The 14,441-nt window shown below is 36.6% G+C and overlaps 1 protein-coding gene across 3 annotated transcripts in view; it reads left to right on the top strand.

Moving 5' to 3' along the window:
• The window catches only part of P5CDh1 (delta-1-Pyrroline-5-carboxylate dehydrogenase 1), a 196,169-nt gene extending 187,419 nt beyond the window's left edge, over window positions 1-8,750 (top strand). For all 3 annotated transcript variants that reach the window (XM_067110189.1, XM_067110190.1, XM_067110188.1), the window contains exon 12: window positions 4,167-8,750. In XM_067110189.1, coding sequence (XP_066966290.1) covers window positions 4,167-4,276 — 110 coding nt within the window. In that variant the 3' untranslated portion in view covers window positions 4,277-8,750. The remainder of the gene's footprint in view (window positions 1-4,166) is intronic.
• Window positions 8,751-14,441: the final 5,691 nt, after the last annotated feature.

Genomic DNA, 14,441 nt, shown 5'->3' with positions numbered 1-14,441 from the left:
CTTTTAGAAGTATCTGTTGTCGCATAAGTCACTGAAGGACTACAGTAACGGGAATTCCTAAACCTAAGGAAGCTCAGGTATGGATCGAGCCATCCAAGTCTCCAGTCACTACTAAAGAAGTCTTCCAACAAAAGAAGAAAGAACAACAATAGCACCAGCACGCCTTCCAAAGCTGACAAAGATGCTCCTACCAGGGAAAAGGGAAATCAACTCTGGACTGCGTGTTAAAGGCACGGGAAAGAGGTGATGCCCAATATGACTTGCATGGTTGGGGGTCATGTTCTACAGCATCACATAAAGCAGAATTCCTCCCCTTTGGGACACAGTATTATTTTCAGTGGACTAGGGTAGAGATGATCTCACCCACCCCCTCTGAAATAGTTTTTTTTCCAAAACCAGACCCCTTAAAGGGAAGCCATGGAGAAAGACGTGTTTATTTGCCATCCCTCTGCAGCATCCCCAAGAAAGTTTCCTCTGAACAAAGGATGATCCTCGACCTGTCAAGTTTGAGCAGACTTATTGTTTGCAACAAGGTTTGGATGGCTGCTGTTCCCCAAAATACCTTCGCTCATTCCGCATGAAGGACTGGGCCATCTAAATAGATCTGAAAGAAGTATACTGCTATGTCCCTATTGCTGTTTCTTCTGCCCCTTCCTAGGGTTTTGGATAGGGAAGAAACGTAGCAGTTCAGTCATTCCTTTAGGTTAAATGTTGGCCCTAAGAATCTTCACGAAATTAGCAGCAATAGTTGTCTGAGAGCCTACCTAGATGATTGGCTAATCTGGGGAGCCACCAGAGAAGAGTGCTGATGAAGCCTGAAAGTGGTACTTGACAGACTCCAGTAAAAAGGTTTCCTAATAAATATGAACACGTCTCACCTTACATCCAGGAGACTTTTTCTGAGGCTGGGGCTTTGTTGGGATACTCTTTGTGGCCGGGTGTCTCTTCCCAACAGCACTCAACCCAGAATAAGGGAGGACCTGAGAAGACTTCTTGAACAGCCAAGTTTTTCCAGACAACAGTTGGAATGAAGTCTGGGCCTGTTACAGTTTGTGTCTGTAGTAGTTCAAATCCTGAGACTGTGACTGTAGGATGTAAACAGTCTAGCTCTCACGTGCCACGAAAAGGCTTTGCAATCGCCTTCATCTGAGATTGGGAAAATACTCCATCCATGGACCTGGAAGGGGTCTCCGGCAAGACAGGTCGACCTGACTCCACTGTCTGTATGAGTGATAATACATGTGGATGCCTCCTTGACAGGTTAGGGAGGCCATTGGGAGGATTGTCAGTTAGCAGGAAGATTGTTACCTGTTCTAAGGGAGTATCATATCAGCTTCCTGGAGCCGTTGGCTGTCTTTCCGTGTCAGAAAATTGAAACCTCTATAAAGGATCCACATTTTGTCAGTCCTAGACAGTATGACTGCAATGTCTTTTACAAAGAGGTTGGGCCCATGCTAAGCACCTCTCAAGTAAGTAATTGCCAACATGCTTCACATCTGGAAGTGGACCTGGGCCCATGCTAAGCCCCTCTCAAGTAAGTAATTGCCAACATGCTTCACATCTGGAAGTGGACCTGTTTGTCACATGTGAGAACCATCAACTTCCAGTGCCTGAACCTGGACATTCAGGCAATAGCAAGAGATGCATTCCTACAAGACTGGAATGAATGGAGGAGAGATATACCTCTTTCCTTCAGTGCCCCAGATTTCAATGGAACTGCTTACCTAGTGGCCCTAAATTGGCCAAAGCCATAGGTTCCTTTTGCTTCAGCATCGGGCAAGAGAATCAATTCCATTACCATCTGCTGTTCTGTCTCAGTCAGGAGGGAAAGTTATCTACGCACCCTCCTTTCTGAACCGCAACTTTCAAGTGTGGATTTTTAAAATTTAGTCTGCCTTGAAGATTATTTACCTAACATTACTAAGTACCTAGTGCAAAAAAGTGTGGACTTCATCTATCCAACATACCAGTCTGTATGGAAAATGTGGTTAGATTACCTCCATGCTGACTTCACTCAGTTGAAATCTGTTGAAACAGTTTTACATTTTATTATATGTCTTTTGAGGGGTCAAGTGCTTTGCTATTACAACAATCATGGCATACAAGGTAGTGTTGTCAGAACTCTTGCTTTATGGTTTTGGAATTGATTCTAATATGGAAATTGTTAATAACCTTCTCCAGTCTTTTGCATTGCAAAAGGCCAGCTCCTGCAAAGTTTTCCATTACCTGGTCCCTTAATAAGGTTTCAGACTCGGTCATCTCCTCAACTCGGTGGGCCCAATACAACTATAACTCATATGCTCCAAAAGGCAGTCTTCTTGACCACTTTGGATGGGGACAATATTTCATCACTCATAGACTGAGCTGTCATTTACTGTTGTCTCATGGCCTATCATTCCTGGCCAAGGACGAGAACCTTTTAAGGGGAAAATCCACTTTTCTGAAGAGGGAACTTAGTTTTTTAGATAAAACATTATGCCTGGTTCAAGCACTCAAGGTCTACTTAGATGTTACAGCAAACATCCCACATGGTCCTCTTTTTCGTACACCCTAGCAAAAACAAGCCACTCTCCCTCCATTGGCTGAGAATTATTTTAGTGTCCCTCATTAAAAAGGCAGACCCTCACTCCTTTCTAAAGTTGTATGGTACCTGAAAGGTGAGTACATTGTTAACTTTCTTCTAAAATGTTTCTTTTGAAGAAGTCTCCCAGTGTACAGAGTGATTATTAGAGGCAGTATTCCTGAACTGAGGAATGCACAAATAATCTCGTAGTGAGACCCGACATAATAAGGTAAGTCACCTTAGAACCACAAGGGATAATCCAAGTGTAGGTTCTTGTGTTGTTTCCTGTTCTTATTGCCAAACCCAACGGGTATCAGGAATAAAGAAAAAGTTGATAAACTGTGACTTTACCTTGGATAAAAATTCCTGGAACCCTATTGCCTGAGAGTGGTGGTCGTGATGAGATACTGCCAAGGAAGGTAAAATTATCTTGCGGCTAGACCCCACATAATTAGGTAAGTCACCTTAGAACTGCAAAGGATAATACATATATAGGTTCATGTGTTGTTTCCTGTCTTAAATGCCAACCCCTAATGAGTATCCAGAATAAGGAAAATGGTTGATGACCTTTGACTCTACTTCTGGACCAAAAATATGTCTGGGTTTTTGGGATTTATTTATTAGAGCTGAGCCATTTAGTCATCTGTCAGCTTCTTTTGTAAGCTCCTATGAAAACGAAGAGCGGTTACTGTCAAAAGACAAATTTTGACATAGGAAAACCTATTTTTAGTGACCACTGTGAGTCCTCAAGCCTACCTATTTCCCTGATGAAAAGGTATGGGATTGGGTTGAACATTAATCATCCTGTACAGACCTGGTGTGTAAAGAAGAGAATAGCTGTCATATGTGCTGTGGCCCACATCTGTGCGAGAAGGATGAAGGGAAAACTGAGGTAGTCACTTTGAACAGGAGACAAAGTCCTCTTGTCTTGAGTCCTTGATATTCTATCTGTGCCAACAAGCACTATTCTGACCTAGACCAACTATGAGAAAATTTTTTGAGATTGGTTGGTCTGTCTTATGGAGCCCTGGGGGGATCATGAGAGTGTGACTACTTTGAGGACTCACAGCAGCCGCCAAAGTAAATAAACAGGTCTGACGTGGGAAAAGCCAAAAAAGGGGCTTTTCCCACGTCAGACCTGTTTATTTACTTTATTTATCAAGTCAACATTATTCCTTATATTAGCATCATATAATTTCAAAAGAAATTTGTAAAATATTTAAATTTTAAGGAAAGTAGTAGATATTTATGGAAAAGGATTGTCATATTGGTAAGCCTAGTAGCTGAACATAGCACTTCATTATTTTGTTGCCCTCCCCGTTGACACCTGTCAGGTGAGAGTTTGTCTCCAGCAGATTGTATGCTTGTCTGTATGTCTTTATAGTATATACTTTGTGATTTTTACTACTTTTATCAGTCCTTTGTTAATGGCTTTGAAATAAAATTCGAAATTGATCAGGACTTACACCCAGTCTCTTATTTTAACATATATATATATATATATATATATATATATATATATATATATATATATATATATATATATATATATATATATATATATATATATATATATATATGTGAGTGAAATGTGTAATTTCAGGCACAAATGACAAGGCTGGTGGACTTCATTATGCTCTCAAGTGGACCTCGCCTCAAACCATTAAACAAACAATGGTACCACTCACCCAGATGTCAAGTATCCATATATGAGTTAAGTCGGTGGTGTTTGTCGAGGAGTTGTGGTTTGATAGTTTGAGGTTGATCACTGTGTCTTGTCTTTCCATGTAATTGCATTCTTTCCTTTTCATTTATTGACAACAGTGGAGTTCTAAGCTAAACTAATTTTCTTGTAAAAGATGGTATTAGTTTTAGCTGATTAAAGCTGGGAAATGGGTATTTTTTTCATATACTGTAAGTGTAGGTATCATTCAAGTACAAATGATATTACAATTGAAATGGGAAACTCTTATTTTGTCTGCTACTGTTATCATCATTAAGATAAAAAAATTTTACATAAGCTTTTTTTTTACATGTAGTTAAATGCAACATTATATCTCTATATTCTTCTAATGTCTCTTGATCTTTCTGTCCAAATCCTAGTAGGTCTAGGTCTTGTCCATCTTGATTTCTATGGATTCCCTGGGCCTTCTTACAGATTTCCACACAGCTATCTACTGCTAATGACCATATCTTCCTTATCCCTTTTCATTTATCGTATTTGAGATCTCAGTCTTTTTCAGCCTGTGACACCACATCTTTCTGTCGCCTCCCCATTCATGATACTGTATACAGTAATCGCTCCATACTCTGACAGTGAATCCTGACACTATATATAGTCACACCATTTAAAACTCCTTCATTTTTCTTATCAATAGCGATGTTTCCCATAGTACAGGTCTTATGTACAGTCACAGGCCTTAATCTCTTTATTAATAAGTGCAGACATATGACTGGTAAATTTGGCTTACTGCATGAATCATATTATGAGCTTTCAGTAAATTTCCATAAATGCATTTTACAGCATCGTATTCAGTAAATAATTTCATATTTTATAGTATTTAGTCACTTAACACTAATGTTTTTATGTTATCTGCTTCATTGTAAGTTTTATTTCAAAACTGACTTTCTGGGATTAATTATGCATTCCCCAAGGTATTGCATTAATGATTGAAGTTTAAAATACCTGTCAAGAACTGTAATCAACCGGTAGAAAACAATACACTCATATAAGAGCTGTAATAAACCAATAAGAGAGCTTTATTTAACTAACTTTATCTTTGTAAAGACAATTAACTGATAGGAAAATAGTTTCATTGATGGCACTGACAGAAACATTTCATGCATAAGCTGTTCAAGAAAAACGATAAGATTCAGATAAAACCAAACAATGGAGGCTTTCCACTGTTATAAACTGTAAACCCTTTATATTTTCAGAGTTGCCATTGTTGTTGATGAGGAAATGTTACTGCAGTGAGAATACTGCAGTTCCAGTATGCTCGGAAAAAAAAGAATTCCTGTGTAATTACCAAATACAGTTTATTTCACCTGAATTTTATGTGAAATAAGTACAGATATATTAATGGGAACTTGCAGCTCTTATCTGTGAAGTTGCAGGTGTAATTCTGTGCATTTTTCATCAAGCTATTATTCAGTTAGTCTTTTTAAATTATCCAGCTTTCATATCCTTATATAGCATTATAGCAATTGTTTCTTGAATTACATCATGTCTTTGTTTTCTCAAAATATTTACACATGTACCACATGTAGATAAAGCTATTTTGCAGTCTAGTTCTTTTCTATTTTTGCTTCGGCTTGAACAGGACCCACTTGAAATATATTACAGAAGACCACACAAAATTGCATTTGTGATCACCTTTATATCTGCAACAACTTTCACATAACATGAAATTGATCTTCCATTGTCTTGCCTTAGAATGATGTCACCTATGGACAGTTTCCCATTGCTGAGAACATTGTCAGTATGCCATGAATATTTCATCATAATGTTGAGAACATTTACATTGCTGCAATCTTCTTCACCAACAAATCCATGTCCTAGTATTATCAGGTGTCAAGACTATTACAGTGCATGTCAGAGTGGCATATTTGACATATGAACAGTGAATGTTCTGAGTTTTATGAAAAGATGAAACAAAAATATTCAGGTTTAACTAGAGATTTTGATGTGCTGGGATAATGATGCAGACTAAAGTTACAGAAGTTTAATCCTTTTCTGAAAGTTATGAAACTTGTTTTAAGTGGATTAAAATATGGGTTCTTGGCTTTGCTAATTCAGTAGACTGAAATATAAACAGGCATATTTTCTAAATTAATATAGATACTCTTTTTAAAGTTTGTATCTGGCATATTTTGGAAGTGCACAGTATCCAAGAAATTCCTAGGAATTCTCCTTGGAGAAATTCTCATGGTGCCATGCAGTGAGCTTAGGAGTTTGAATTGGCACATAAATTTGTCATGTTGCAAAAAACATGTAGTGTTGTATTAATGACACATGAACAATTGGAATTTTACATGTGTGCACTTCAGTCTGAATAATGTGTGATTGTTGAATATCATACTAATTTTGAAAAAAGAAACAATGACAGTTTCTGACCTTGAAATTGTCCATGGGTGGAACTACCATCTTTAAAGAAGAAGGTATTTATTTTCTCTAAACATTATTTTCCAAAATGAGTTACAGTGATGGCACTTAAAATCTACCTAATACATTGTGTAGTTGTAAGAGCTGTTGTTTCTAAGTTGTGACCTTTAGGAACCTTTCTCCATCCATGAAATGTTTCCCTACCAGGAAGCCCTCTATTCTATCTGTATATGAGAAGCCTGCTTTTTTCTTTTTATGTACGTTGAAAACAAGTACTGTTCATAAACAGCAGACACTGTATTCATTTGAATACGTAAAGATTAACCAATTTTGTTTTTATATTATTACTGTCATGAAAATTTTCATAGATTTTGATTATGCCATGTGAAATAACCAGTTATGTACCGTAGATACTTTTTAGCACAATTTGAATACCATAGAAAATAGTACCAGGCTGAATTAATGTCAGTAATTCCACTTGGCCTTTTAAAGTAATTGCTTCAGTAGTGAGCATGACAGACCATGAACTTTCTATAGTAATCAAAGGGTGACAAATACCTCCATTCAGCTTATGAAATTTTGCAATGACCCTCATAATACAGTTGGTTGAAAGCACTGACTTTTTATAAATATCAAAATTAGATGGATAATGAACTAACTTACATTACTGTATAGACTTGACATCCTTGCTGATCATTACATAAATGTACGCAACTTTAAATAAACAAGCAGTAGTGTTACTTAGTAAAAGGTAAAGTGCAGACAGTCAGGTGTGAAGGAATCATGTACATTTTTGGTCTACCACTAACAAACAAAGTGAACAATTTTACCTCTGTCAAATATTGAAAGGCTAAATATCAGTTCAAAATCTGGCTATTCTGTATCATTAAAGTTAAGTTTTGATTATGCAGGTTTCTATCCCACATAAGTTCTACAATGCATATTTTTCGAGCTTTTTCAGACTTGAAACAGCTCCAGAGATATTATGTTGAATTGACCAGAGTCATGGAATAGTTAATTTTTCAGTGTATCACTGAGTACAAATATTTATCAAAAAAAAAAACCTCAGTAGTAGGCACATTTTTTTGTGGAGATTTTGTCTGAAAGGATTCTTTGATTCATCAGTCAGAGTGGCTGATTAGATTTCACCCTATATGATCAAAATTTAAGCTTGTATACCTTTAGCTTCTGAAGTGGTTGTACAAGAGAAACAAGAACTGAATCAGAAAGGATTAAGACTAGGCAGGTGTAACTGAGCTTTCAAACACTCTTCCATAATTATTATTCTTTTTGGTAATTTTAATGCTAATGAATAATTTCATTATTGTTTCAGGTTGTATCATACTTTTGTTTTTATCTTTCTATCTCTCCTTGGCTTTTTTATTTTCAATTATTTCCTTGTCTATGTAAGAGTAAAATCATTAATTAAATTGTATACTCTTGCTGATTACTAAGTACTTTTACTTATATCTCAAAGTTAATACTGTATTTTCTGTAATTTGGTTAATTGAGAAGAAAAACTATTTTCCTGAAAAGCACGAAAAACTATTTTCCTGAAAAGCAAGTCTTCAAAATTATCGTGAACATGTTTTAATGCTATTATACAGGTACTAAAAGCAGTAAAGGTCCATGATAATGCTGTACTATTAGTAGGACTGAGAAATCAAAATAATGATGGTGAAACTGTTGGAGTAAAATTCATTGTGTATCACAGGTCATGTTGATAAAACCTGTTAAATATTCCACATATTTAGCTTTTATTTAAGATTTGTAGGCCGCAATTGTAAATAAAAATTGATAATACTGTTTTGTTCACTGTTTACATGGATGCTGCATGCCAAACAAAGCAAAATAAGTAAACACAAGAATGTAACTGAGGTATTCCACAATGCAGCACTGGTATGTTTTATGTATTTAGTCAGTTAGCCTGTATCCAGTGTTAAAAGTTAGGACTGTAAAAATTTGTGTATATTGTACAGTATTGCAAGGACTGTGTGAAATGCACTGTATATTAGCATAAATTATATCTCATATGGCAGGAAGGTGCTTGAATCCATGTGACAAAATAAATGTTTATGGGCTCCGATCTTTCATTCAACATGTTTTTCGTTTGAAGGCAACCAATGTTTGTTTGTTGCAACAATGGAGTAAAAAAGCGCTAATCAAACATCACATGATAAATGCGTTTACATTTACATCTGACATGGGTAACCTAGATAAACATTCTTCCAACTAATATATCATGGAAGCAACTTGAAAAAATACTGGTGTATTGAAACTGCATCCAAGTGTGCAACATAGTATCCTTCGATTAGTTTGAGAAGTTAAAAAGCCAACTTATCAATTCAGTAATTTATAAACTCAGCTTTTAGTCCCATCATTTGCTTTGTTCCTTCTCAGTAAAGTTTAGACGATTTTCAAATTACACGTAATTTGGACATTACAAAGTGACGTTAGTTTAACTATTTAATTTAGGCTTTTAAATGGGTTGTTTTCTATACAAGTTATCTTAAAGTAGGTTAAGTAACATCTGAGTGATACTTGTCGATTTTCCTAGCACTGCATGGAGGCTTGTTCGTAAATTATGTGAAAACTGAGGCAAGACAAAGTGACAAGAGGTAGTGGCAGAAGGCCAAAGTAATGGATGAAAAGTAAGACAGAAAGCAAAGCAATGCAACAAGTGATCAAAGGATATAGAACAGAGGACACCTTGTGGGAGGTATACCAATAAAAAACAGTTATCTTTTGGCTTAGGTGGTGGTTTGGTCAGGACTTACTACGTGAGTACAGAATTGCAGATATTCAAATCCTGCTGTTAAAACTGCAGTGTATTTAAACCCAGCCCCAGTGGTTCCTATATGCCTAATACTTCAGTCAGTTCTACAATGCAAACAAAATAAAAAAACTTTGACCAAGTATCCCTCTAGGCGAATGCCTTTGATGTAATGACGTAGTTAGGTCATTCTGCGTGTCCATGAGGCAAGCAATGACGTGAGTCTATTAAATTGTTGCTTTTACCTAATTAATTTTTCGTATGTTTTCTTGGTTTTCATCCATCTTGCTTTACGATTTTTAGTATTTGTCCTGTATTAGTGGTTTGTGCACAATTCTTCCAAATTCTATACATATTGCATATATTTCTTTTGCTGGCTGAAATTGCTGTCAATGAATTGTTATTATCATGCTGGCTTTGCAAGTACCCGTTTTCCTTGAATGACCATTGTACTTAAGACTTTCCTTGAAGTGAGTATGGCATTTTCATAATTTTGTGAATATTACAATTTTGCAGTATTTGAATTTATATCCTTTAGTAAGGGTATCAGATTTTAATTAGTCGTGTAAAGCACTTTCTTTTACAGTTTCAGTATCATTGCTTTTTACGATGTTCTTTGACTTTTTCCATTCACTAAAACAGTTTTTTTTTTAGTTGTTTCAGGATTTTCTGCCCATTGTCATTAATATGACAACACCATCTGTCAGTCCATCATATGCCCCCTTTAGGGTATTTTCCTCTCCTGACCATTTCTTTACCTACACCACAACATGGGCTGGAAGCGCCGCCTGTGCCAGCAGTTAGTGAAAATGCATAATTATAGTCTTTTCCAGATGGAACATCACTGCTCTGCTGCTGCTTTGCAAGAGCCCTTTCCTATGATGGACACGAGATGACCATCATTTGGGAAGGCCCGTGAACCAGTGTAGCCATCAACTGGGCATTCTCGTTCACCCAAGGGCTGCACACTTGATCAGTTGGGCGCTGCATGAAGCAAGGAAGAACTAAATAATGAAACTGGGGAAGATTTTCTATCAGGCAGGTATTATCTTACTGCTAAGACCAATTAAGAGCATCCACACTGAGGCTGAACTTCTTTTGATTCTCGTGTTCGTCCCACCCTATTATGGATAAATTAGCAGATGTTGTGGCCCAGACAAATTTTATTAACTTATGTCCAATTACAAGTCAAATAAATCCAGATGTTGATGGCCAATTCATGGAATGAAAATTTATGAAAACGCCCGGCTTCCAAGTAATTCAGTCGCATATATGAATGCAGAGCCTCATGACAACAAAAAACTAAAAGAAATACAAAGATGCCTACCCATCTTTCAATCAATTTGAGTCCCTTTTTGGGAACCACAATTGGTCAATGTCCCTAGTTTTCAAAACAAACAAGACTACACCAATAAAACACAGAAACTGATTATTAACATTATGGCTATCAGAAGAAATATCTTCAGATATACAAGAGAAATAGAGTGGTTGACAAGACCACTACAATACACTGGCCAGAAAACTGCTTGTTAAATGCAAAATTCAATAATGTAAAAATATCAGGGGACAGTGATAATGTAATAACCAAAATGTGAAGACCAGCTAACAAAAGCTCTTTAAAAAAAAGATGAAACTTATTCATTTTGTGACCTACAATGGGAGAAAATAATTGATTGATTTATGGCTATTAAAACTGGTGACACAACATCTGAGTTATTGACGCCATATAAAATTAAATAAGAAATTAAAATGATGAGTTTATAAGAAGTCTCATAAAAATATATATATATATATATATATATATATATATATATATATATATATATATATATATATATATATATATACAATATATACAATCATATCTGTAAAACATGTATAGTATACATATATATACACATATTGCGTATGATCTAAATTTTTTTGAGGAGGCCCGCCTCCTTAACACAGATGCACAACTTCGCTGAGAGTTGTAGTGAAGATAAAATGTCCTTCTCTGTCCCATCCCCAAGAGAGGACCTATATCTAAGATTACAAGACTGGGCATTCGACCAGCAAATGTCTCAGTCAAAGGACACAATACAGTCATCACAGGATGGAGATTTTAACGACATCAAGAACCCACGAGTGAGTTTTGTATGCCCAATCCTCAATCTGCACAACATCGTTTCTTGTCTTCTTGGCATATCTGAGGATATGACCAAAGGAGACACTGATGACGTAATACTGCATTTTTGATTCGTTAAAATATTTTCCCAAAGGGACTGCCAACACTTTTAATTTTGATCTACCAGCTGATATACGAGTACATCTCGCTATGGTAGTGGACATCTTTTCAGTTCTGGGAAGGTGACTGCTGACTTAAGTGCAAGTTGATTAGCTTGCTCGTTCCTAACCACCCCAGCACGAGAAGGCACCCGGCAAAAATCTATTTCTTTACCTCTTCTTTTCACCGAACAGCCATTTTCAATATTTCTAAATTCAAAGGGTTTAAGAGTTAAAAGATTCCAACGAATGAAGAACACTTCTAAAGTCGCAATATATAGTAAAACTATTTCTATTCAGAGTTAAAATTTCCTTTAAGGCCTTTACAATTGCATGCAGCTCTGCTGTAAAAATAAATGCAACAGATGGTAATCTCCCCACTTCTTTCTATGTCAGGAAGGCCTCCATAGCCAACGTCTGCATCTGACTTTGAGCCATCCATGAAAATTGCAAACGGAGTTATCATGTTGCGAGGAATGATCTAAAAATATTGACCGCATTGCTTCATTCGACATTTCTGCCTTGGTAAAACGAAAATATCTACACAATTTCACCTCGGGAAAGGATCTGGGCAGTGTTGTAGAGGTGCAAAGAAACGAGCAGGTAAAAGTTACTGCTGGTTTATTACAGATTCAGGCAGTTTATATAGCGGCCGACTGGCGCCGAACCGCCGGAAGACAATGAGATTGAGTGTGACCTGAGGTCAAAAACAATTAACAATAATATACAGCGAGCAAGTACAATTTACAATACAAAAACATAGAATTAAAATATGGATATAATCTTGATGCGAATAAAGAAACACAAGATACATAATTTATTACAGTTGAACAAACACAAGTAACGTTTAAATGGTAGAAAATGAGTGACCTGGCACGTTAAGCGTGGCAATTGTGGCGAAGAAGGTGTGGAAGTCCCAAAGAAAACTTGCTCAGCAGAGACAATGAATGTTGCATCCGAAGGAGACTCCACTGACGGCGTTGTGGTGACTTTACAAATACTCCCCCCATGTAAAAGTCACCATAACGCTGTCAGCTGAGTCTCCTTCGGATCTGACATTCAGTGTCTCCGCTGAGCAAGTTTTCTTTGGTGACTTCCCACTTTCTTCTCACACAATTAAACAGCAACGTCGAGGTCCACATTTTTCTACCATTTAAACTTTACATGTTTTGTTCGCTGTCATCGTAATTATCTTGTGTTTCTTTATTCGCAGGGCATCAAGGTTATCCATATTGGAATTTCTGTATGTTTTTGTATTGTAAATTGTACTTGCTCGCTATATATTATTGTTAATTGCTTCTTGACCTCAGGGTCACACTGTCTCGATTGTCTTCATAGCCCGCGCCAGTCGGCCGCTATATAAACTGCCTCGAATCTGTAATAAAACCAGCAGTAACTTTACCTGCCGTTCTTTTGCACCCTCTTACAGCAGTGACCGAGTGACGCTGGTGATTTTGCCGACGAGAGCTCGGCACGTCAAACGCTGGTTGCAGAGTTGAGAGTTCCTGAGCCAAGACTGAGTCGCCATGTCGGTCCGCTAATGGCTCCGGGATGCATATTTCCCAAGTCTGGAAGAGTATAGGGGTAGGGAAAATTAGGACCAATCAAAGCGCCAGGAGCTGATCATGACGTCACAAGCCGCAAGCCAGCTCCTCAGTCCCATATCCATTACCGCCAGTCACGATGCCAAGAAAACACCAAATTTCACGGTTTATAAGCGTACTTGACTTATACATTTTAGTCAGATATACCTAAACATTATGCAACACTAATTTAACAACAATATATTCTTCAAATGAGATACATTGAAATATATTATACGTTATTGGCTTGGTAATAATGGTCAGTGCCTGTTAATTCCCTGCTCGCAAAGTCGATATTTACTGCGTAAATAATATTTTCATCGAGTTTCTAAATTATATACTTGAAAATGCATGTTTAATTCCATTTATAAAGAGTTGCAATAACTCATGGGATGAATAAAACAATATAATACAAGATGATAAAAATGATGGTATATGACCTGTAATTAGCACTGCAGACTACAGACAGGAGGCCAAAGAACTTCACAGCACTTCGACTCCCATCAAGATGAATTTAATCTTGGACTTTGAAAGTGGCGGCTTTAAATATGTGTGTGTGTGTGTGTGTGTGTATAAGGATTTTGCTAAATCCTAACGTTTACCACTAGCCCACTCCCGAGCATGGAACGTTTTCAGGCGTTACTGCCTGTTGTTTCAGGCTATAAAAGGTATTCTATTACAGTACTAAAATAATAACTGCCTTATGCTTAAATGAAATATGGAGGATACAGTTTTGATGACAAATTTGCACTTAATTTAAAGGCATACATTTGGCTAATAAGATGTGAGCTTAATATGAAAACAGTGGCATACTCATATACTATCGTTATCCCTGGCTTCAATTAATACATGTTGAATATTTGTATAAAATTTCCTGCTGAAAAGTTTGGAAAAAGTGTCACCTATATTTATTTTAAAGCATATCGCAGTTCTAATAAATTTATGCATCTAATTCTGCTCTAGTTTTAGCTCATTAAAAAGTCTACTGTAACTCCATAAATAGGCATTCTGTACTCTATATTATAAAAATATTAAATACTAATGAAATACTCATTTTTAATTCTTTGTACACAACAATGACAGAAGTATGAAGTGTTTGCTAAAGAATAATAAGTATAAATTAAATAATCAGTGCTTTCTTTGTACACAATG

The sequence above is a fragment of the Macrobrachium rosenbergii genome, chromosome 10 (genome assembly GCF_040412425.1).
Source record: "Macrobrachium rosenbergii isolate ZJJX-2024 chromosome 10, ASM4041242v1, whole genome shotgun sequence".
Lineage (NCBI taxonomy): Eukaryota > Metazoa > Arthropoda > Malacostraca > Decapoda > Palaemonidae > Macrobrachium > Macrobrachium rosenbergii.
The sequence above is the reverse complement of the archived record's forward strand: the minus strand, read 5'-3'. Positions and strand labels throughout refer to the sequence as shown.